The following is a 20,437-nucleotide window of genomic DNA, read 5'->3' as shown; positions in this document are numbered from 1 at the left end:
TCCCAGAGTACGCATGTTTTGATCATAAACACTCAACAAATTGAGCCTAGAAAGAACGTACCTCCACAGACTAAGAGCCACCTGTGACCAGCCCACAGCCACCATCATGCACAATGCTGAAAGGATACCAGCTCTCCCTCCAAGATCAGGAACAAGACGAGGGTGCCCCCTCTTCCCAGTCCCATGACACAGGGAGAGGCCATCTGGTCAGAGGAAACACGAAATTGGCCACTGACCACATCCAAGTCTCAGGAGTGAACTGGCATCGCTTTGCCGTCCTCGGTGGAATCGCTCAACTGAGTCCCCACTCAAGAGGAGGGGTTATACCAGGAGGTCTAGACCAGGAAGTCCTGATCCCGGGTGGCCAGTGAGGGGAGAAGGAGAAGACCCCAGAACTTCAATGCCTTGCCCAGAATCCCAGATGACGAAGAAGGTGGAGCCAGGGAGGAAGCCAGCTCTGCGTCCTCAAGGCTGGGGCTCTGGCTGCACACAGGCATTCCCCGGGGGCTCTGGAGAAGGCTGTGTTGGTGGAAGTGCATACAGATCTGGAGATGGTGTGGGGGTGAGGGGGAGCATTCGGCAGTGTAGATGGGCATTTGCTCAGTTCTTGTTTGAGGAGGAGCCCGGGTCAGGGGCACCCTTGACTGTAGCTCTGCCCACCTCACACCCACGGTGGAGGGAGTGGTGGCCACCTCTCTGCTGAGCTCATGCCTATGCAGTCCTGAATTGAATGTCTCACTGGGAAATTGGGAAACTGAGGCCCCTAGAGGGGTAGGGAACGGCCCATGACAGGGTGAGTCCAGTGGGTAAGTGTGTGTTCTGACCTTCTAGGGCAAGACTGGAACCCCACCCGGAGGGTTGGCTTCTGAAACTAGGAACCATGAGATCTTGAGAAGCTCTTGCCAATCCCTCCCTATTGTGGGAGCTGTTTTCTTCTTGGCCTCCACAACCTGAGCACACAAACACACAAACACACACACACACACACACACACACACGCACACACACCTTGACCTTGGATGCAAAAATGGCCTCTAAGGTGGGATCCTAAGAGAAGTAGACACAGGGCAAGTTGCAAGAGGAAGAAACACGAAGTGGGAGGCATTGCCTGCCAGTGACACACGCCTCCAGTTTGAGAGGTGTTGTCCTCTAAGGTAGGACACATGCCAGAGGACATCTCTAGCAAGTCCACGCTCCAGTCCTCCCCAGTGTGCAGACAGGAGGCCGACAGGCCCTGAGAGACACAAGGGCTTATGCAGGATGCAGAACAGGTAAGAAAGAGGAGTTGTTTCTGCGTCAGTCTCCAAGCTGGGACCTCGGCTGCACCCAGACCCTCTAGGGAGCCTGGGAGACGGGTGTGTTGGTGTTCCTGGGTACGCATTCGACGTCGCATGGAGAAGGGGGGTGAGCAAGGCCATGGCCAGAGGACTGTTTGCATGGGTGGTATCTGAGGGGGGCACTCAGGTAAGGGCACTGCAGGAAATGAGGTCACTTCCTTGACAACAGGCCCCGACAGAACTTGGAACCCCCGCAACTAGGCAGCCACGTGCGCAAAGCCAGCTCACTTGGCTGGAGACGCTTGATAGAGAAACATGTTCTCCTGCTTTCTCCCGCCTGACCAGGGCTCTGGTTCCCGGAAACCCCGGAGGGAGAACCTTTGGAGACGTTGTGGACGCTGGCTCAGCTCCCATGCCCCCCACCGCCGGACCTTCGGCAGGAGGTCCTCTCAGGTAACATGAGGAAGCCTAGATCAGCCCGATCTAGGCCAGACCAGCTCCCCGAGCCCTCCCAGGGCAGCCCTCGTCCCGTCCTCGTGAGTGTGGGGGCCAGAGGGACATGTGGGCAGGATCTGCCCTTGGCCGGAGAAGGTTGGTGGGCAGTCGATAAGCTGCTTTTCCCGTCACGTTCCCAAGCCAGGACGGGGCTGTCAGGACTGAAAGGGGACTCCTAAGGGGCCTCCTAATGCCAGGCCCTCAGGCTGCCATGTGTTCCCCTCCTCGCTGGAGGTCTGTGTGGACTGTGGGGCGGGCTATGTGTGTCCAGAGTGGAGAGAGTCACAGAGGTGTGAGAGCCAGCAAAGACAGCCAGTCGGGTCTCTGAGGCTTGCCGCCTGGCTGCCGGGCACTGTCTTTCCAGAGCGTCGCTCAGGAGACGGGCCAGCAGCTGAGCAACGGCGCCCTCGACTCCATCACCCTGCAGGACAGGAAGGTGCCCCACACTGCCAACCGAGGCCAGGGCCGGCTCAGGGTGAGTGCAGGTGCCGGGGAGACCCAACCCCCAGGGCCCCCAAGACAGCGCTGAGGACCCCAGGTCTTCGAAGGCCCCGAGACAGGCCCGGGGCTCCTGCCTGGAGCCCTGCTCCCAAAGGAATCTGAATCCCCATCTCTTCCCCCAACCTTCCCCTGCGGGCCCGGCCCCTGTCTTGGCCAGAGGAGACGTCCCTGTCCACAGGGGTGTAGCAGAGAAGAGACATTTCTAGCACATCAGCTCACGGGCATTCAAGAGCACTTTCGTGTTTGGTAGAGATTTTCCTGTTTGAACTCCCATGCTCATATGTCCACGTGGCCTGACAATCCTTCCCCACCGTCTCCCAGTCGGACGCAGCCTCCTGATGGATAGGCATGCTTTTGCCCAAAAGGACATGGGGCTCACAGTGTTCTTTCTGTTCCTCTGCCTTTGCTGTCCAGGGGAACACGTCCACGTGGCCTCTCGAGGTCAGGGCGTCGGGCCTCAGCAGGCTGCACAACTTTCCAGAAGGGAGACCCGTTAGCCCCGTGATTCAGCCCTTCACTGAACCGGCACCTTCTGTTGCCATTTCCACAGCACCGCCCTGGTCACCCTGCCTGTCCTCCTGTCCTGATCCCTCCCAGCCCACGAAAAGCCTCTGTGCTCTCCTCTCTAGAATGGGCCGTCGGTCAGCCACCCCAGGGATGATGCTCTTCATCCAGGGAGGGGCTGTCACTTCTCTGCCAGCACAAAGACCTAGGAGACCAAGAGCTTGAATCCTTCTCCACCTCACATCCTACTTGGAATCCCGAGAATTCTTCCCTGCCCTGGGCAATGATGCCCACTTCTGGCCACAAGTCACCGAGGGCTTGGGCATTCGGTCTGACCTCCAGGCCCCGACACTTCTGGGGCCCAGGAGTGGTGCGGCCTCTGATGGCAAGTGCCCCCTCTGTCCGACCCCAGGCTGAAAATCCATCCCGAGCTAAGAGCCAAGCGTGCCGCCTGGTGTGGACCGTGCAGGCTGCAACGCGGCAGAATCGAGTGGAGCACCTGGTGCCCGCCTTCCTGGATGGCGACACCGCCTACGTCCGCAGCTTCCTGTGCACGTACAGAGGTTTTGCCACCACACAACAGGTGCTGGAGCTTCTGTTTCAAAGGTGAGTGCCGTGCCCCTCCGCAGCACCGTGGGCATTCAGCCACCTACTAGCTGTGAGGCTTCCGAGCCTCTCGGAGCCTCGGTTTGCTCTCTGCAAGGCGGGGTGAACAGAGGATCAGCCTCCAGGGGATATTGTAGGGACTCAAGGAGGTGCTGCACGCAAAGGCTTTTCGAGAAGCCTAGCCCTCTGGGAGGGTCGACTGGAGCGGGGGCTGTGGTTGTGCTCATTGAGGATACTCCTCTTCCCTATGGCGAAGCCTCTGCCTCATCCCTCACCGGCCCCGGGAATTGGACTGAGTTGTCGTCTTCCGATTGGAAAAGGAGACGGGAGAGCCCTTCTAGGTCCCTGACCTGGGTGAAGCCAGAGCAGCCATCCCTGGGCTGAGCCGAGGCCCCCGACCCGCCCAAGCAGGAGTGAGGGGCCGGTTGGAGCTCCCTCCTTCATCACACACAGAGAGAGGTCCCCACTAGGTGCAGAACGTTTTCTAGGCACCGACCATAATCCCGTGCACAGAGCGGGCGGCAGCCGTGCCCTCCAGGGCTCCATTCTCGTCGGGAGTCAGACAGCGCCGCTAGGCTTCTCAGGCAGGCCTGATCCACAGTCCAGTCCGTGTGACGTCCTCCTGTGTCTTCTAGATACGGTTGCGTCCTTCCTCACTGCGATGAGGACGGCGGACCCCTGGACCAACTGAAAAAGTGAGTGGGCTTTGGAATCCCTAGGAGGGCGCCCAGCGTCCACACTTGGAGGGGAGTTCCCTGCAGCGTCCCGCTCACTCATCTGCTAGAACCTCAACAGCGGGTGCTCAGCTCCTGCTCAGGGGGCTCGGGGAGTGCTCCGGGGCCACATAAGCCCCTCCCTGGTAGAGATTCGGGGCGGGGGAGCATGACCCTCATGGGACACTTGGTGAACTGGGCAGCACGTAGGCCCAGGAGGGAAAGCTGGAGGCAAGAGGAGGGCCCTGGGAAGCCTGGGCGGGAGACAATGTCCGCTGTTCCCTCCCTGGTCAAATATTCTGGGAGCAGCTCCTGTGTGCCAGGGAGGGCAATGAAAAGAGGGGACCGCACCGTTCCCTGCCCTCACGGAGCTGACGTTCCAGTGGGCAGTGGGCAGAGAGATGCTCCAAGCAGTGTGTCAGGCTTCCCTGAGGACTAGGAGTGGTGACGCCACCATCGCACAGGGCTCTCCCTTCCAAAGGCCTTTTCCTAGCCCCTCCATGGTGACCTGGCCCACCTCTGCCAAGACTGCCAGATTGGAGGTGGACGCCAAGTAGGACTGGCCCCTGGACAGCCAGGAGCGGGAGGCCCAGGAGCCCAGGCCCGCACAGAGCTGCGCGGGAGGCCAGTGTGCAAGGAAACGACCCTTCTCTGACTCTGCTGCCCACCTGTCCGTCCTCAGGGCCATCTCCTTCATTCTGGGCACCTGGCTCCAACGGTACCCTGAGGATTTTATCCAGCCCCCAGATGTTCCCAGCCTGGAAATGCTCTTGGCCTACGTTGGCCTTAATATGCCCGGCTCGGAGCTGGAGCACCGTGCCCGCGTTCTTCTTTCCCAGCTGGAGCACCCTGAGCACACTGATGCCGAGACTGAGGCTGAGGAGGACTCAGGTGTGTGATGTGGGCATGTGCACAGGGGATGGCGCCGCGCCCCCCAGAGCAGAGTCTCCAGAGGCTGGGGTTCGGCTGGGAGCAAGGGGCGGGCTCAGATCACTCTTCCCGCGGACTCCACTCTGGGAAGCCTTTCGGGGGCTTGCTTCTTGGACTGAGACTCCTTCAGTGGCGGCAGAGGCTTCCTTCCTTTGGAGTGACTTGGGCAGGCGCTCATGTGGGTGGCATTTTCTCTTCTTCCCTCTCCAGCTGCAGCTCCACCGAAAGATCCAGAAGACCCTGCAGATCGAACACCATCTCTCCCTCTCGCGCCCACCCCAGCTCAGAGCCGCACAGGCATCTTCCGAGCCACAGCCGGCTCAAGACCTTCAACAAGCACTTGCAGCATCCCAGCCACTACCCTCAGCTCCTGAGCTGCAGCCCCGGAGAATCCTTGCCTTCCCCTATCCATTGCGTGGGTCTTAAAGTTTTGTTTTTCGCTTTTCTTTACTTGACCTTTCCCTATATTTTATCTCGTCAGTTCAATAAAGTTTAATTCTTGGATGTTTTTAAATTGTTCGCTGAAGTGGCATGAAGTACACTCACAAGATCACACCAACGTCATCCTCATCTAGTTCCCGCCCATTTTTATCCAAGAGAAACCCTGTCCCTGGGAAGCAGTCAGTCTCCCTTCTTCCCACCGCAAGTCCCTGGTAGCCACTGCGTTTCCTTCTCTCGGACTCCGCGCGTTTCCCTCCTCCGGAGTTTGCCTGGAAGTGCCAGCCTTCCAGAGGTGGCCTTCTGTGCCTGGCTGGGTCTGGTGTGAGGTGGGTGACTCCAGATGTTTTAATTTGAAATAACAGTTTTCATTAAGAAGAAAAATCCCCCGGAGATCAAAGATTCTGTCTCAAAGAGGATGCCCCGCTATTCCCTCTTTTCACTTTCTGGGGATGGGGACCCACTGGAGGTGTGACACCGGAGCTGGAAACAACGAGGGAAATTTCGGGGCCCGGGAGACCCCTTTCAAATCTTTCCCTTTCCTGGATGGGCCATGGTAACGTTTTCAAAATGTGCAAATTGTAAAAATATTCTCACCGCATATGAAACGTTGGCGTTTATAAGAAGCGTATTGTGGACTAAAATATATTACCAAAAGTTTTAACGTTTTAGATAGACAATTAATGTTAATTTCGTCAAAGAATGATTTAAAGATGAGTAATAAGAAACGATGCCCTTTTTCTACCAAGAAACAAGTGGCCATAACAAGGGGTGACCAGCTTTTCAGTGCTCTTCATTGAGCTCTGGTGCCGGGGGGGGGGGAGTGTGAGTGTGTGTGTGTGTGTGTGTGTGTGTGTGTGTGTGTGGCGGGGGTGTGGGTGTGTGGGTGTGTGAGGGTTTGTTGCGGGAAGGAGCCTGGGGCTGTTCCTTCGTGGTACCTGATGCCCCACAGTGGGCTATGAGTAGTCACACCTATCCCCTTGCGCGTTCTCAGCGGCCACACGGCACACCCACCGAGGCAACCCAGGGGTGAACAATTGGACCCTTCTTCACTCTCATAATTGTCCCGTAGTGTCCGTCTGTGTCCACGCATCTCGATTTCTCTTTAGAAGTGATGCCCTGATGCAGAGTTTCTTGGAGGCAATTTAGACACTCTCTTTAGGTGTCAGCTGCCTTTTCGAATATCTACGCTTTGTTGATGCAGTTGGAGCCTTGTTTGGGAAAGGAGAGAGTCCCGAGACACTGGACGTGATGTCCGAAGGGGGGAGGTAGACAGGACGGAAGGGAGGCCCTCGGAGGACCAGGCAGCGACCCATGGAGGAGAGAAGGGCCCACCCAGTCCCCCTCAGCCAAACGCTACTAACAGTACAAACGTCCTCCACCATGGTCAAGCGGAATTTATCGCTGGGATGGGAGGATGGTTCGGTCAGTAAATGACAGGCACCACATTCATAGGAGGAAAAGGTAAGAGTCACATGCTCTTCTCCATTGAAGCAGAATCAGCATTTCTCAGAGTACACATGTTTTGATCATAAACACTCAACAAATTGAGCCTAGAAAGAACATACCTCCACAGACTAAGAGCCACCTGTGACCAGCCCACAGCCACCATCATGCACAATGCTGAAAGGATACCAGCTCTCCCTCCAAGATCAGGAACAAGACGAGGGTGCCCCCTCTTCCCAGTCCCATGACACAGGGAGAGGCCATCTGGTCAGAGGAAACACGAAAGTGGCCACTGACCACATCCAAGTCTCAGTAGTGACATGGCATCGCTTTGCCGTCCTCGGTGGAATCGCTCAACTGAGTCCCCACTCAAGAGGAGGGGGTTACACCAGGAGGTCTAGACCAGGAAGTCCTGATCCCGGGTGGCCAGTGAGGGGAGAAGGAGAAGACCCCAGAACTTCAATGCCTTGCCCAGAATCCCAGATGACGAAGAAGGTGGAGCCAGGGAGGAAGCCAGCTCTGCGTCCTCAAGGCTGGGGCTCTGGCTGCACACAGGCATTCCCCGGGGGCTCTGGAGAAGGCTGTGTTGGTGGAAGTGCATACAGATCTGGAGATGGCGTAGTGGTGAGGGGGAGTATTCGGCAGCGTAGACGGGCATTTGGTCAGTTCTTGTTTGAGGAGGAGCCCGGGTCAGGGGCACCCTTGACTGTAGCTCTGCCCACATCACACCTAGGGTGGAGGGAGTGGTGGCCACCTCTCTTCTGAGCTCATGCCTATGCAGTCCTGAATTGAATCTCTCACTGGAAAATTGGGAAACTGAGGCCCCTAGAGGGGTAGGGAACGGCCCATGACAGGGTGAGTCCAATGGGTAAGTGTGTGTTCTGACCTTCTAGGGCAAGACTGGAACCCCACCCGGAGGGTTGGCTTCTGAAACTAGGAACCATGAGATCTTGAGAAGCTCTTGCCAATCCCTCCCTATTGTGGGAGCTGTTTTCTTCTTGGCCTCCACAACCTGAGCACACAAACACACAAACACACACACACACACACACACACACACGCACACACACCTTGACCTTGGATGCAAAAATGGCCTCTAAGGTGGGATCCTAAGAGAAGTAGACACAGGGCAAGTTGCAAGAGGAAGAAACACGAAGTGGGAGGCATTGCCTGCCAGTGACACACGCCTCCAGTTTGAGAGGTGTTGTCCTCTAAGGTAGGACACATGCCAGAGGACATCTCTAGCAAGTCCACGCTCCAGTCCTCCCCAGTGTGCAGACAGGAGGCCGACAGGCCCTGAGAGACACAAGGGCTTATGCAGGATGCAGAACAGGTAAGAAAGAGGAGTTGTTTCTGCGTCAGTCTCAAAGCTGGGACCTCGGCTGCACCCAGACCCTCTAGGGAGCCTGGGAGACGGGTGTGTTGGTGTTCCTGGGTACGCATTCGACGTCGCATGGAGAAGGGGGGGAGCAAGGCCATGGCCAGAGGACTGTTTGCATGGGTGGTATCTGAGGGGGGCACTCAGGTAAGGGCACTGCAGGAAATGAGGTCACTTCCTTGACAACAGGCCCCGACAGAACTTGGAACCCCCGCAACTAGGCAGCCACGTGCGCAAAGCCAGCTCACTTGGCTGGAGACGCTTGATAGAGAAACATGTTCTCCTGCTTTCTCCCGCCTGACCAGGGCTCTGGTTCCCGGAAACCCCGGAGGGAGAACCTTTGGAGACGTTGTGGACGCTGGCTCAGCTCCCATGCCCCCCACCGCCGGACCTTCGGCAGGAGGTCCTCTCAGGTAACATGAGGAAGCCTAGATCAGCCCGATCTAGGCCAGACCAGCTCCCCGAGCCCTCCCAGGGCAGCCCTCGTCCCGTCCTCGTGAGTGTGGGGGCCAGAGGGACATGTGGGCAGGATCTGCCCTTGGCCGGAGAAGGTTGGTGGGCAGTCGATAAGCTGCTTTTCCCGTCACGTTCCCAAGCCAGGACGGGGCTGTCAGGACTGAAAGGGGACTCCTAAGGGGCCTCCTAATGCCAGGCCCTCAGGCTGCCATGTGTTCCCCTCCTCGCTGGAGGTCTGTGTGGACTGTGGGGCGGGCTATGTGTGTCCAGAGTGGAGAGAGTCACAGAGGTGTGAGAGCCAGCAAAGACAGCCAGTCGGGTCTCTGAGGCTTGCCGCCTGGCTGCCGGGCACTGTCTTTCCAGAGCGTCGCTCAGGAGACGGGCCAGCAGCTGAGCAACGGCGCCCTCGACTCCATCACCCTGCAGGACAGGAAGGTGCCCCACACTGCCAACCGAGGCCAGGGCCGGCTCAGGGTGAGTGCAGGTGCCGGGGAGACCCAACCCCCAGGGCCCCCAAGACAGCGCTGAGGACCCCAGGTCTTCGAAGGCCCCGAGACAGGCCCGGGGCTCCTGCCTGGAGCCCTGCTCCCAAAGGAATCTGAATCCCCATCTCTTCCCCCAACCTTCCCCTGCGGGCCCGGCCCCTGTCTTGGCCAGAGGAGATGTCCCTGTCCACAGGGGTGTAGCAGTGAAGAGACATTTCTAGCACATCAGCTCACGGGCATTCAAGAGCACATTCGTGTTTGGTAGAGATTTTCCTGTTTCAACTCCCAGGCTCATATGTCAACGTGGCCTGACAATCCTTCCCCACCGTCTCCCAGTCGGACGCAGCCTCCTGATGGATAGGCATGCTTTTGCCCAAAAGGACATGTTCTTTCTGTTCTTCTGCCTTTGCTGTCCAGAGGAACACGTCCACGTGGCCTCTCGTGGTCAGGGCATCGGGCCTCAGCAGGCTGCACAACTTTCCAGAAGGGAGACCCGTTAGCCCCGTGATTCAGCCCTTCACTGAGCCGGCACCTTCTGTTGCCATTTCCACAGCACCGCCCTGGTCACCCTGCCTGTCCTCCTGTCCTGATCCCTCCCAGCTCACGAAAAGCCTCTGTGCTCTCCTCTCTAGAATGGGCCGTCGGTCAGCCACCCCAGGGATGATGCTCTTCATCCAGGGAGGGGCTGTCACTTCTCTGCCAGCACAAAGACCTAGGAGACCAAGAGCTTGAATCCTTCTCCACCTCACATCCTACTTGGAATCCCGAGAATTCTTCCCTGCCCTGGGCAATGATGCCCACTTCTGGCCACAAGTCACCGAGGGCTTGGGCATTCGGTCTGACCTCCAGGCCCCGACACTCCTGGGGCCCAGGAGTGGTGCGGCCTCTGATGGCAAGTGCCCCCTCTGTCCGACCCCAGGCTGAAAATCCATCCCGAGCGAAGAGCAAAGCGTCCCGCCTGGTGTGGACCGTGCAGGCTGCAACGCGGCAGAATCGAGTGGAGCACCTGGTGCCCGCCTTCCTGGATGGCGACACCGCCAATGTCCGCAGCTTCCTGTGCACATACAGAGGTTTTGCCACCACACAACAGGTGCTGGAGCTTCTGTTTCAAAGGTGAGTGCCGTGCCCCTCCGCAGCACCGTGGGCATTCAGCCACCTACTAGCTGTGAGCCTTGGGATGTCACGGCACCTCTCGGAGCCTCGGTTTGCTCTCTGCAAGGCGGGGTGAACAGAGGATCAGCCTCCAGGGGATATTGTAGGGACTCAAGGAGGTGCTGCCTGCAAAGGCTTCTCGAGAAGCCTAACCCTCTGGGAGGGTCGACTGGAGCGGAGGGGCTGTGGTTGTGCTCATTGAGGATACTCCTCTTCCCTATGGCGAAGCCTCTGCCTCATCCCTCACCGTCCCCGTGGACTTGGACGGAGTTGTCGTCTTCTCATTGGAAAAGGAGACGGGAGAGCCCTTCTAGGTCCCCGACCTGGGTGAAGCCAGAGCAGCCATCCCTGGGCTGAGCCGAGGCCCCCGACCCGCCCAAGCAGGAGTGAGGGGCCGGTTGGAGCTCCCTCCTTCATCACACACAGAGAGAGGTCCCCACTAGGTGCAGAACGTTTTCTAGGCACCGACCATAATCCCGTGCACAGAGCGGGCGGCAGCCATGCCCTCCAGGGCTCCATTCTCGTCGGGAGTCAGACAGCGCCGCTAGGCTTCTCAGGCAGGCCTGATCCACCGTCCAGTCCGTGTGACGTCCTCCTGTGTCTTCCTGATAGGGTTGCGTCCTTCCTTACTGCGATGAGGACGGCGGACCCCTGGACCAACTGAAAAAGTGAGTGGGCTTTGGAATCCCTAGGAGGGCGCCCAGCGTCCACACTTGGAGGGGAGTTCCCTGCAGCGTCCCGCTCACTCATCTGCTAGAACCTCAACAGCGGGTGTTCAGCTCCTGCTCAGGGGGCTCGGGGAGTGCTCCGGGGCCACATAAGCCCCTCCCTGGTAGAGATTCGGGGCGGGGGAGCATGACCCTCATGGGACACTTGGTGAACTGGGCAGCACGTAGGCCCAGGAGGGAAAGCTGGAGGCAAGAGGAGGGCCCTGGGAAGCCTGGGCGGGAGACAATGTGCGCTGTTCCCTCACTGGTCAGATATTCTGGGAGCAGCTCCTGTGTGCCAGGGAGGGCAATGAAAAGAGGGGACCGCACCGTTCCCTGCCCTCACGGAGCTGACGTTCCACTGGGCAGTGGGCAGAGAGATGCTCCAAGCAGTGTGTCAGGCTTCCCTGAGGACTAGGAGTGGTGACGCCACCATCGCACAGGGCTCTCCCTTGCAAAAGCGTTTTCCTAGCCCCTCCTTGGTGACCTGGCCCACCTCTGCCAAGACTGCCAGATTGGAGGTGGATGCCAAGTAGGACTGGCCCCTGGACAGCCAGGAGCGGAGGCCCAGGAGCCCAGAGCACTACAGAGATGCCCGGGAGGCCAGTGTGCAAGGAAACGACCCTTCTCTGACTCTGCTGCCCACCTGTCTGTCCTCAGGGCCATCTCCTTCATTCTGGGCACCTGGCTCCAACGGTACCCTGAGGATTTTATCCAGCCCCCAGATGTTCCCAGCCTGGAAATGCTCTTGGCCTACCTTGGTCTTAATATGCCTGTCTCGGAGCTGGAGCACCGTGCCCGCGTTCTTCTTTCCCAGCTGGAGCACCCTGAGCACACTGATGCCGAGACTGAGGCTGAGGAGGACGTGGGCGTGTGCAGAGGGGATGGCGCTGCGCCCCCCAGAGCAGAGTCTCCAGAGGCTGGGGTTCGGCTGGGAGCAAGGGGCGGGCTCAGATCACTCTTCCCGCGGACTCCACTCTGGGAAGCCTTTCGGGGCTTGGTTCTTGGACTGAGACTCCTTCAGTGGCGGCAGAGGCTTCCTTCCTTTGGAGAGACTTGGGCAGGCGGTCATGTTGGTGGCATTTTCTCTTCTTCCCTCTCCAGCTGCAGCTCCACCGAAAGATCCAGAAGGCCCTGCACATCGAGCACCATCTCTCCCTCTCGTGCCCACCCCAGCTCAGAGCCGCACAGGCATCTTCCGAGCCACAGCCGGCTCAAGACCTTCAGCAAGCACTTGCAGCATCCCAGCCACTACCCTCAGCTCCTGAGCTGCAGCCCTGGAGAATCCTTGCCTTCCCCTATCCATTGCGTGGTTTTTAAAGTTTTGTTTTTGGCTTTTCTTTACTTGACCTTTCCCTGTATTTTATCTCGTCAGTTCAATAAAGTTTAATTCTTGGATTTTTTTAAACTGTTCGCTGAAGTGGCATGAAGTACACTCACAAGATCACACCAACGTCATCCTCATCTAGTTCCCGCCCATTTTTATCCAAGAGAAACCCTGTCCCTGGGAAGCAGTCAGTCTCCCTTCTTCCAACCGCAAGTCCCTGGTAGCCACTGCGTTTCCTTCTCTCGGACTCCGTGCGTTTCCCTCCTCGGAGTTTGCCTGGAAGTGCCAGCCTTCCAGAGGTGGCCTTCTGCGCCTGGCTGGGTCTGGTGTGAGGTGAGTGACTCCGCATGTTTTAATTTGAAATAACGGTTTTCGGTGAGAAGCAAAATGGCGGCGTGAGCTGACCCGGGATTCTCTCCCCTTCAAAGAGGGGCCGCGCGGATATCCAGGACTCCTGCCACTGATTCAGTGGAGACCCGCTGGAGGTGTGCGGAGGGCAACTGCGGGGACAAAATTCAGGGCCCGGGAGACCCCGAACAAATCTGAACCCTGACCTGGTGGGCCAGGCAACGTTGCCCCAAGGCGGAGATGCTAACACGCGGCTCTCACCCCCTCTGACGTGGCGAACAGGCGTACTGCAACTGAAATCTACCACCATAAGAAAAAACCGCTTCTACCATCCAGCAATTAACGTAAAATCCCCAGACCAGAAGGATTAAAGATGAGCAATAGAAACAAAACCAAGAAACAAGTGCCCATAACAAGGGGTGGCCAGCTTTTCAGTGCTCTTCATTGAGCTCCGGTGCCGGGGGGGGGGAGTGTGAGGTGTGTGTGTGTGTGTGTGTGTGTGTGTGTGTGACGGGGGTGTGGGTGTGTGGGTGTTTGAGGGTTTGTTGCGGGAAGGAGCCTGGGGCTGTTCCTTCGTGGTACCTGATGCCCCACAGTGGGCTATGAGTAGTCACACCTATCCCCTTGCGCGTTCTCAGCGGCCACACAGCACACCCACCGAGGCAACCCAGGGGTGAAAAATTGGACCCTTCTTCACTCTCATAATTGTCCCGTAGTGTCTGTCTGTGTCCACGCATCTCGATTTGTCTTTAGAAGTTATGCCTTGATACAGAGTTTCTTGGAGGCAGTTTAGACACTCTCTTTAGGTGTCAGCTGCCTTTTCGAATATCTACGCTTTGTTGATGCAGTTGGAGCCTTGTTTGGGAAAGGAGAGAGTCCCGAGACACTGGACGTGATGTCTGAAGGAGGGAGGTAGACAGGACGGAAGGGAGGCCCTCGGAGGACCAGGCAGCGACCCATGGAGCAGAGAAGGGCCCACCCAGTCCCCCTCAGCCAAACGCTACTAACAGCACAAACGTCCTCCACCATGGTCAAGCGGAATTTATCGCTGGGATGGGAGGATGGTTCGGTCAGTAAATGACAGGCACCACATTCATAGGATGAAAAGGTAAGAGTCACATGCTCTTCTCCATTGAAGCAGAATCAGCATTTCTCAGAGTACACATGTTTTGATCATAAACACTCAACAAATTGAGCCTAGAAAGAACATACCTCCACAGACTAAGAGCCACCTGTGACCAGCCCACAGCCACCATCATGCACAATGCTGAAAGGATACCAGCTCTCCCTCCAAGATCAGGAACAAGACGAGGGTGCCCCCTCTTCCCAGTCCCATGACACAGGGAGAGGCCATCTGGTCAGAGGAAACACGAAAGTGGCCACTGACCACATCCAAATCTCAGTAGTGACATGGCATCGCTTTGCCATCCTCTGTGGAATCGCTCAACTGAGTCCCCACTCAAGAGGAGGGGGTTACACCAGGAGGTCTAGACCAGGAAGTCCTGATCCCGGGTGGCCAGTGAGGGGAGAAGGAGAAGACCGCAGAACTTCAATGCCTTGCCCAGAATCCCAGATGACGAAGAAGGTGGAGCCAGGGAGGAAGCCAGCTCTGCGTCCTCAAGGCTGGGGCTCTGGCTGCACACAGGCATTCCCCGGGGGCTCTGGAGAAGGCTGTGTTGGTGGAAGTGCATACAGATCTGGAGATGGCGTAGTGGTGAGGGGGAGTATTCGGCAGCGTAGACGGGCATTTGGTCAGTTCTTGTTTGAGGAGGAGCCCGGGTCAGGGGCACCCTTGACTGTAGCTCTGCCCACATCACACCTAGGGTGGAGGGAGTGGTGGCCACCTCTCTTCTGAGCTCATGCCTATGCAGTCCTGAATTGAATCTCTCACTGGAAAATTGGGAAACTGAGGCCCCTAGAGGGGTAGGGAACGGCCAAGACAGGGAGAGTCCAATGGGTAAGTGTGTGTTCTGACCTTCTAGGGCAAGACTGGAACCCCACCCGGAGGGTTGGCTTCTGAAACTAGGAACCATGAGATCTTGAGAAGCTCTTGCCAATCCCTCCCTATTGTGGGAGCTGTTTTCTTCTTGGCCTCCACAACCTGAGCACACAAACACACACACACACACACACACACACACACACTTGACCTTGGATGCAAAAATGGCCTCTAACGTGGGATCCTAAGAGAAGTAGACACAGGGCAAGTGGCAAGAGGAAGAAACACGAGCTGGGAGCCATTGCCTGCAAGTGACACACGCCTGTAGTTTGAGAGGTATTGTCCTCTAAGGTAGGACACATGCCAGAGGACATCTCTAGCAAGTCCACGCTCCAGTCCTCCCCAGTGTGCAGACAGGAGGCCGACAGGCCCTGAGAGACACAAGGGCTTATGCAGGATGCAGAACAGGCAAGAAAGAGGAGTTGTTTCTGCGTCAGTCTCAAAGCTGGGACCTTGGCTGCACCCAGACCCTCTAGGGAGCCTGGGAGACGGGTGTGTTGGTGTTCCTGGGTACGCATTCGACGTCGCATGGAGAAGGGGGGGAGCAAGGCCATGGCCAGAGGACTGTTTGCATGGGTGGTATCTGAGGGGGGCACTCAGGTAAGGGCACTGCAGGAAATGAGGTCACTTCCTTGACAACAGGCCCCGACAGAACTTGGAACCCCCGCAACTAGGCAGCCACGTGCGCAAAGCCAGCTCACTTGGCTGGAGACGCTTGATAGAGAAACATGTTCTCCTGCTTTCTCCCGCCTGACCAGGGCTCTGGTTCCCGGAAACCCCGGAGGGAGAACCTTTGGAGACGTTGTGGACGCTGGCTCAGCTCCCATGCCCCCCACCGCCGGACCTTCGGCAGGAGGTCCTCTCAGGTAACATGAGGAAGCCTAGATCAGCCCGATCTAGGCCAGACCAGCTCCCCGAGCCCTCCCAGGGCAGCCCTCGTCCCGTCCTCGTGAGTGTGGGGGCCAGAGGGACATGTGGGCAGGATCTGCCCTTGGCCGGAGAAGGTTGGTGGGCAGTCGATAAGCTGCTTTTCCCGTCACGTTCCCAAGCCAGGACGGGGCTGTCAGGACTGAAAGGGGACTCCTAAGGGGCCTCCTAATGCCAGGCCCTCAGGCTGCCATGTGTTCCCCTCCTCGCTGGAGGTCTGTGTGGACTGTGGGGCGGGCTATGTGTGTCCAGAGTGGAGAGAGTCACAGAGGTGTGAGAGCCAGCAAAGACAGCCAGTCGGGTCTCTGAGGCTTGCCGCCTGGCTGCCGGGCACTGTCTTTCCAGAGCGTCGCTCAGGAGACGGGCCAGCAGCTGAGCAACGGCGCCCTCGACTCCATCACCCTGCAGGACAGGAAGGTGCCCCACACTGCCAACCGAGGCCAGGGCCGGCTCAGGGTGAGTGCAGGTGCCGGGGAGACCCAACCCCCAGGGCCCCCAAGACAGCGCTGAGGACCCCAGGTCTTCGAAGGCCCCGAGACAGGCCCGGGGCTCCTGCCTGGAGCCCTGCTCCCAAAGGAATCTGAATCCCCATCTCTTCCCCCAACCTTCCCCTGCGGGCCCGGCCCCTGTCTTGGCCAGAGGAGACGTCCCTGTCCACAGGGGTGTAGCAGAGAAGAGACATTTCTAGCACATCAGCTCACGGGCATTCAAGAGCACTTTCGTGTTTGGTAGAGATTTTCCTGTTTGAACTCCCATGCTCATATGTCCACGTGGCCTGACAATCCTTCCCCACCGTCTCCCAGTCGGACGCAGCCTCCTGATGGATAGGCATGCTTTTGCCCAAAAGGACATGGGGCTCACAGTGTTCTTTCTGTTCCTCTGCCTTTGCTGTCCAGGGGAACACGTCCACGTGGCCTCTCGAGGTCAGGGCGTCGGGCCTCAGCAGGCTGCACAACTTTCCAGAAGGGAGACCCGTTAGCCCCGTGATTCAGCCCTTCACTGAACCGGCACCTTCTGTTGCCATTTCCACAGCACCGCCCTGGTCACCCTGCCTGTCCTCCTGTCCTGATCCCTCCCAGCCCACGAAAAGCCTCTGTGCTCTCCTCTCTAGAATGGGCCGTCGGTCAGCCACCCCAGGGATGATGCTCTTCATCCAGGGAGGGGCTGTCACTTCTCTGCCAGCACAAAGACCTAGGAGACCAAGAGCTTGAATCCTTCTCCACCTCACATCCTACTTGGAATCCCGAGAATTCTTCCCTGCCCTGGGCAATGATGCCCACTTCTGGCCACAAGTCACCGAGGGCTTGGGCATTCGGTCTGACCTCCAGGCCCCGACACTTCTGGGGCCCAGGAGTGGTGCGGCCTCTGATGGCAAGTGCCCCCTCTGTCCGACCCCAGGCTGAAAATCCATCCCGAGCTAAGAGCCAAGCGTGCCGCCTGGTGTGGACCGTGCAGGCTGCAACGCGGCAGAATCGAGTGGAGCACCTGGTGCCCGCCTTCCTGGATGGCGACACCGCCTACGTCCGCAGCTTCCTGTGCACGTACAGAGGTTTTGCCACCACACAACAGGTGCTGGAGCTTCTGTTTCAAAGGTGAGTGCCGTGCCCCTCCGCAGCACCGTGGGCATTCAGCCACCTACTAGCTGTGAGGCTTCCGAGCCTCTCGGAGCCTCGGTTTGCTCTCTGCAAGGCGGGGTGAACAGAGGATCAGCCTCCAGGGGATATTGTCAGGGACTCAAGGAGGTGCTGCACGCAAAGGCTTTTCGAGAAGCCTAGCCCTCTGGGAGGGTCGACTGGAGCGGGGGCTGTGGTTGTGCTCATTGAGGATACTCCTCTTCCCTATGGCGAAGCCTCTGCCTCATCCCTCACCGGCCCCGGGAATTGGACTGAGTTGTCGTCTTCCGATTGGAAAAGGAGACGGGAGAGCCCTTCTAGGTCCCTGACCTGGGTGAAGCCAGAGCAGCCATCCCTGGGCTGAGCCGAGGCCCCCGACCCGCCCAAGCAGGAGTGAGGGGCCGGTTGGAGCTCCCTCCTTCATCACACACAGAGAGAGGTCCCCACTAGGTGCAGAACGTTTTCTAGGCACCGACCATAATCCCGTGCACAGAGCGGGCGGCAGCCGTGCCCTCCAGGGCTCCATTCTCGTCGGGAGTCAGACAGCGCCGCTAGGCTTCTCAGGCAGGCCTGATCCACAGTCCAGTCCGTGTGACGTCCTCCTGTGTCTTCTAGATACGGTTGCGTCCTTCCTCACTGCGATGAGGACGGCGGACCCCTGGACCAACTGAAAAAGTGAGTGGGCTTTGGAATCCCTAGGAGGGCGCCCAGCGTCCACACTTGGAGGGGAGTTCCCTGCCAGCGTCCCGCTCACTCATCTGCTAGAACCTCAACAGCGGGTGCTCAGCTCCTGCTCAGGGGGCTCGGGGAGTGCTCCGGGGCCACATAAGCCCCTCCCTGGTAGAGATTCGGGGCGGGGGAGCATGACCCTCATGGGACACTTGGTGAACTGGGCAGCACGTAGGCCCAGGAGGGAAAGCTGGAGGCAAGAGGAGGGCCCTGGGAAGCCTGGGCGGGAGACAATGTCCGCTGTTCCCTCCCTGGTCAAATATTCTGGGAGCAGCTCCTGTGTGCCAGGGAGGGCAATGAAAAGAGGGGACCGCACCGTTCCCTGCCCTCACGGAGCTGACGTTCCAGTGGGCAGTGGGCAGAGAGATGCTCCAAGCAGTGTGTCAGGCTTCCCTGAGGACTAGGAGTGGTGACGCCACCATCGCACAGGGCTCTCCCTTCCAAAGGCCTTTTCCTAGCCCCTCCATGGTGACCTGGCCCACCTCTGCCAAGACTGCCAGATTGGAGGTGGACGCCAAGTAGGACTGGCCCCTGGACAGCCAGGAGCGGGAGGCCCAGGAGCCCCAGGCCCGCACAGAGCTGCGCGGGAGGCCAGTGTGCAAGGAAACGACCCTTCTCTGACTCTGCTGCCCACCTGTCCGTCCTCAGGGCCATCTCCTTCATTCTGGGCACCTGGCTCCAACGGTACCCTGAGGATTTTATCCAGCCCCCAGATGTTCCCAGCCTGGAAATGCTCTTGGCCTACGTTGGCCTTAATATGCCCGGCTCGGAGCTGGAGCACCGTGCCCGCGTTCTTCTTTCCCAGCTGGAGCACCCTGAGCACACTGATGCCGAGACTGAGGCTGAGGAGGACTCAGGTGTGTGATGTGGGCATGTGCACAGGGGATGGCGCTGCGCCCCCCAGAGCAGAGTCTCCAGAGGCTGGGGTTCGGCTGGGAGCAAGGGGCGGGCTCAGATCACTCTTCCCGCGGACTCCACTCTGGGAAGCCTTTCGGGGGCTTGCTTCTTGGACTGAGACTCCTTCAGTGGCGGCAGAGGCTTCCTTCCTTTGGAGTGACTTGGGCAGGCGCTCATGTGGGTGGCATTTTCTCTTCTTCCCTCTCCAGCTGCAGCTCCACCGAAAGATCCAGAAGACCCTGCAGATCGAACACCATCTCTCCCTCTCGCGCCCACCCCAGCTCAGAGCCGCACAGGCATCTTCCGAGCCACAGCCGGCTCAAGACCTTCAACAAGCACTTGCAGCATCCCAGCCACTACCCTCAGCTCCTGAGCTGCAGCCCCGGAGAATCCTTGCCTTCCCCTATCCATTGCGTGGGTCTTAAAGTTTTGTTTTTCGCTTTTCTTTACTTGACCTTTCCCTATATTTTATCTCGTCAGTTCAATAAAGTTTAATTCTTGGATGTTTTTAAATTGTTCGCTGAAGTGGCATGAAGTACACTCACAAGATCACACCAACGTCATCCTCATCTAGTTCCCGCCCATTTTTATCCAAGAGAAACCCTGTCCCTGGGAAGCAGTCAGTCTCCCTTCTTCCCACCGCAAGTCCCTGGTAGCCACTGCGTTTCCTTCTCTCGGACTCCGCGCGTTTCCCTCCTCCGGAGTTTGCCTGGAAGTGCCAGCCTTCCAGAGGTGGCCTTCTGTGCCTGGCTGGGTCTGGTGTGAGGTGGGTGACTCCAGATGTTTTAATTTGAAATAACAGTTTTCATTAAGAAGAAAAATCCCCCGGAGATCAAAGATTCTGTCTCAAAGAGGATGCCCCGCTATTCCCTCTTTTCACTTTCTGGGGATGGGGACCCACTGGAGGTGTGACACCGGAGCTGGAAACAACGAGGGAAATTTCGGGGCCCGGGAGACCCCTTTCAAATCTTTCCCTTTCCTGGATGGGCCATGGTAACGTTTTCAAAATGTGCAAATTGTAAAAATATTCTCACCGCATATGAAACGTTGGCGTTTATAAGAAGCGTATTGTGGACTAAAATATATTACCAAAAGTTTTAACGTTTTAGATAGACAATTAATGTTAATTTGGTCAAAGAATGATTTAAAGATGAGTAATAAGAAACGATGCCCTTTTTCTACCAAGAAACAAGTGGCCATAACAAGGGGTGACCAGCTTTTCAGTGCTCTTCATTGAGCTCTGGTGCCGGGGGGGGGGGAGTGTGAGTGTGGTGTGTGTGTGTGTGTGTGTGTGTGTGTGTGGGCGGTGTGGGTGTGTGGGTGTGTGGGTGTGTGAGGGTTTGTTGCGGGAAGGAGCCTGGGGCTGTTCCTTCGTGGTACCTGATGCCCCACAGTGGGCTATGAGTAGTCACACCTATCCCCTTGCGCGTTCTCAGCGGCCACACGGCACACCCACCGAGGCAACCCAGGGGTGAACAATTGGACCCTTCTTCACTCTCATAATTGTCC

General features: G+C 57.9%; 3 protein-coding genes across 5 annotated transcripts; all 3 read left to right on the top strand.

Annotated features, from left to right (window-relative positions):
* The first annotated feature begins 1,446 nt into the window (after positions 1 to 1,446).
* LOC139077866 (ral guanine nucleotide dissociation stimulator-like) lies at positions 1,447 to 5,435 on the top strand. Its single transcript, XM_070587183.1, has 6 exons — positions 1,447 to 1,730; positions 2,137 to 2,247; positions 3,190 to 3,383; positions 4,019 to 4,078; positions 4,779 to 4,987; positions 5,237 to 5,435. Exons 1-6 carry the CDS (start codon positions 1,593 to 1,595, stop codon positions 5,398 to 5,400), a joined length of 876 nt encoding a protein of 291 aa, XP_070443284.1. The 5' UTR covers positions 1,447 to 1,592; the 3' UTR covers positions 5,401 to 5,435.
* A 187-nt stretch (positions 5,436 to 5,622) lies between these two features.
* LOC139077867 (ral guanine nucleotide dissociation stimulator-like) lies at positions 5,623 to 12,391 on the top strand. Of its 3 annotated transcripts, XM_070587187.1 has the most exons (8): positions 5,623 to 5,793; positions 6,593 to 6,928; positions 7,804 to 8,243; positions 8,594 to 8,701; positions 9,108 to 9,218; positions 10,149 to 10,342; positions 10,994 to 11,049; positions 11,749 to 12,391. In XM_070587187.1, exons 3-7 carry the CDS (start codon positions 8,226 to 8,228, stop codon positions 11,043 to 11,045), a joined length of 483 nt encoding a protein of 160 aa, XP_070443288.1. In that variant the 5' UTR covers positions 5,623 to 5,793; positions 6,593 to 6,928; positions 7,804 to 8,225; the 3' UTR covers positions 11,046 to 11,049; positions 11,749 to 12,391. The 3 variants fall into 3 exon arrangements, with proteins under 3 accessions (XP_070443288.1, XP_070443287.1, XP_070443286.1); XM_070587186.1 differs by lacking the exons at positions 6,593 to 6,928; positions 7,804 to 8,243 and having other exon boundaries at positions 5,650 to 5,793; positions 8,488 to 8,701; XM_070587185.1 differs by lacking the exons at positions 5,623 to 5,793; positions 6,593 to 6,928; positions 7,804 to 8,243 and having other exon boundaries at positions 8,418 to 8,701.
* Positions 12,392 to 15,344: 2,953 nt separating this feature from the next.
* Positions 15,345 to 19,336, top strand: LOC139077973 (ral guanine nucleotide dissociation stimulator-like). Its single transcript, XM_070587678.1, has 6 exons — positions 15,345 to 15,628; positions 16,035 to 16,145; positions 17,088 to 17,281; positions 17,918 to 17,977; positions 18,680 to 18,888; positions 19,138 to 19,336. The coding sequence occupies exons 1-6, from the start codon at positions 15,491 to 15,493 to the stop codon at positions 19,299 to 19,301; spliced, it is 876 nt and encodes a 291-aa protein (XP_070443779.1). The 5' UTR covers positions 15,345 to 15,490; the 3' UTR covers positions 19,302 to 19,336.
* The last annotated feature ends 1,101 nt before the right edge of the window (positions 19,337 to 20,437 follow it).

The sequence above is a fragment of the Equus przewalskii genome, chromosome 20, assembly GCF_037783145.1.
Source record: "Equus przewalskii isolate Varuska chromosome 20, EquPr2, whole genome shotgun sequence".
NCBI lineage: Eukaryota > Metazoa > Chordata > Mammalia > Perissodactyla > Equidae > Equus > Equus przewalskii.
This window is presented reverse-complemented; position numbering and strand designations above follow the sequence as displayed.

What these genes read in the sequence shown, in the direction of transcription:
- LOC139077867 (XM_070587186.1), top strand. Translation starts at nt 8,564, where the DNA reads ATGTTCTCCTGCTTTCTCCCGCCTGACCAGGGCTCTGGTTCCCGGAAA. An exon ending in TCGGCAGGAGGTCCTCTCAG is followed by an intron (nt 8,702 to 9,107) that starts GTAACATGAGGA and finishes CTGTCTTTCCAG; the next exon opens with AGCGTCGCTCAGGAGACGGG. An exon ending in GAGGCCAGGGCCGGCTCAGG is followed by an intron (nt 9,219 to 10,148) that starts GTGAGTGCAGGT and finishes GTCCGACCCCAG; the next exon opens with GCTGAAAATCCATCCCGAGC.
- LOC139077973 (XM_070587678.1), top strand. Translation starts at nt 15,491, where the DNA reads ATGTTCTCCTGCTTTCTCCCGCCTGACCAGGGCTCTGGTTCCCGGAAA. An exon ending in TCGGCAGGAGGTCCTCTCAG is followed by an intron (nt 15,629 to 16,034) that starts GTAACATGAGGA and finishes CTGTCTTTCCAG; the next exon opens with AGCGTCGCTCAGGAGACGGG. An exon ending in CCCCTGGACCAACTGAAAAA is followed by an intron (nt 17,978 to 18,679) that starts GTGAGTGGGCTT and finishes GTCCGTCCTCAG; the next exon opens with GGCCATCTCCTTCATTCTGG.
- LOC139077866 (XM_070587183.1), top strand. Translation starts at nt 1,593, where the DNA reads ATGTTCTCCTGCTTTCTCCCGCCTGACCAGGGCTCTGGTTCCCGGAAA. An exon ending in GAGGCCAGGGCCGGCTCAGG is followed by an intron (nt 2,248 to 3,189) that starts GTGAGTGCAGGT and finishes GTCCGACCCCAG; the next exon opens with GCTGAAAATCCATCCCGAGC. An exon ending in CCCCTGGACCAACTGAAAAA is followed by an intron (nt 4,079 to 4,778) that starts GTGAGTGGGCTT and finishes GTCCGTCCTCAG; the next exon opens with GGCCATCTCCTTCATTCTGG.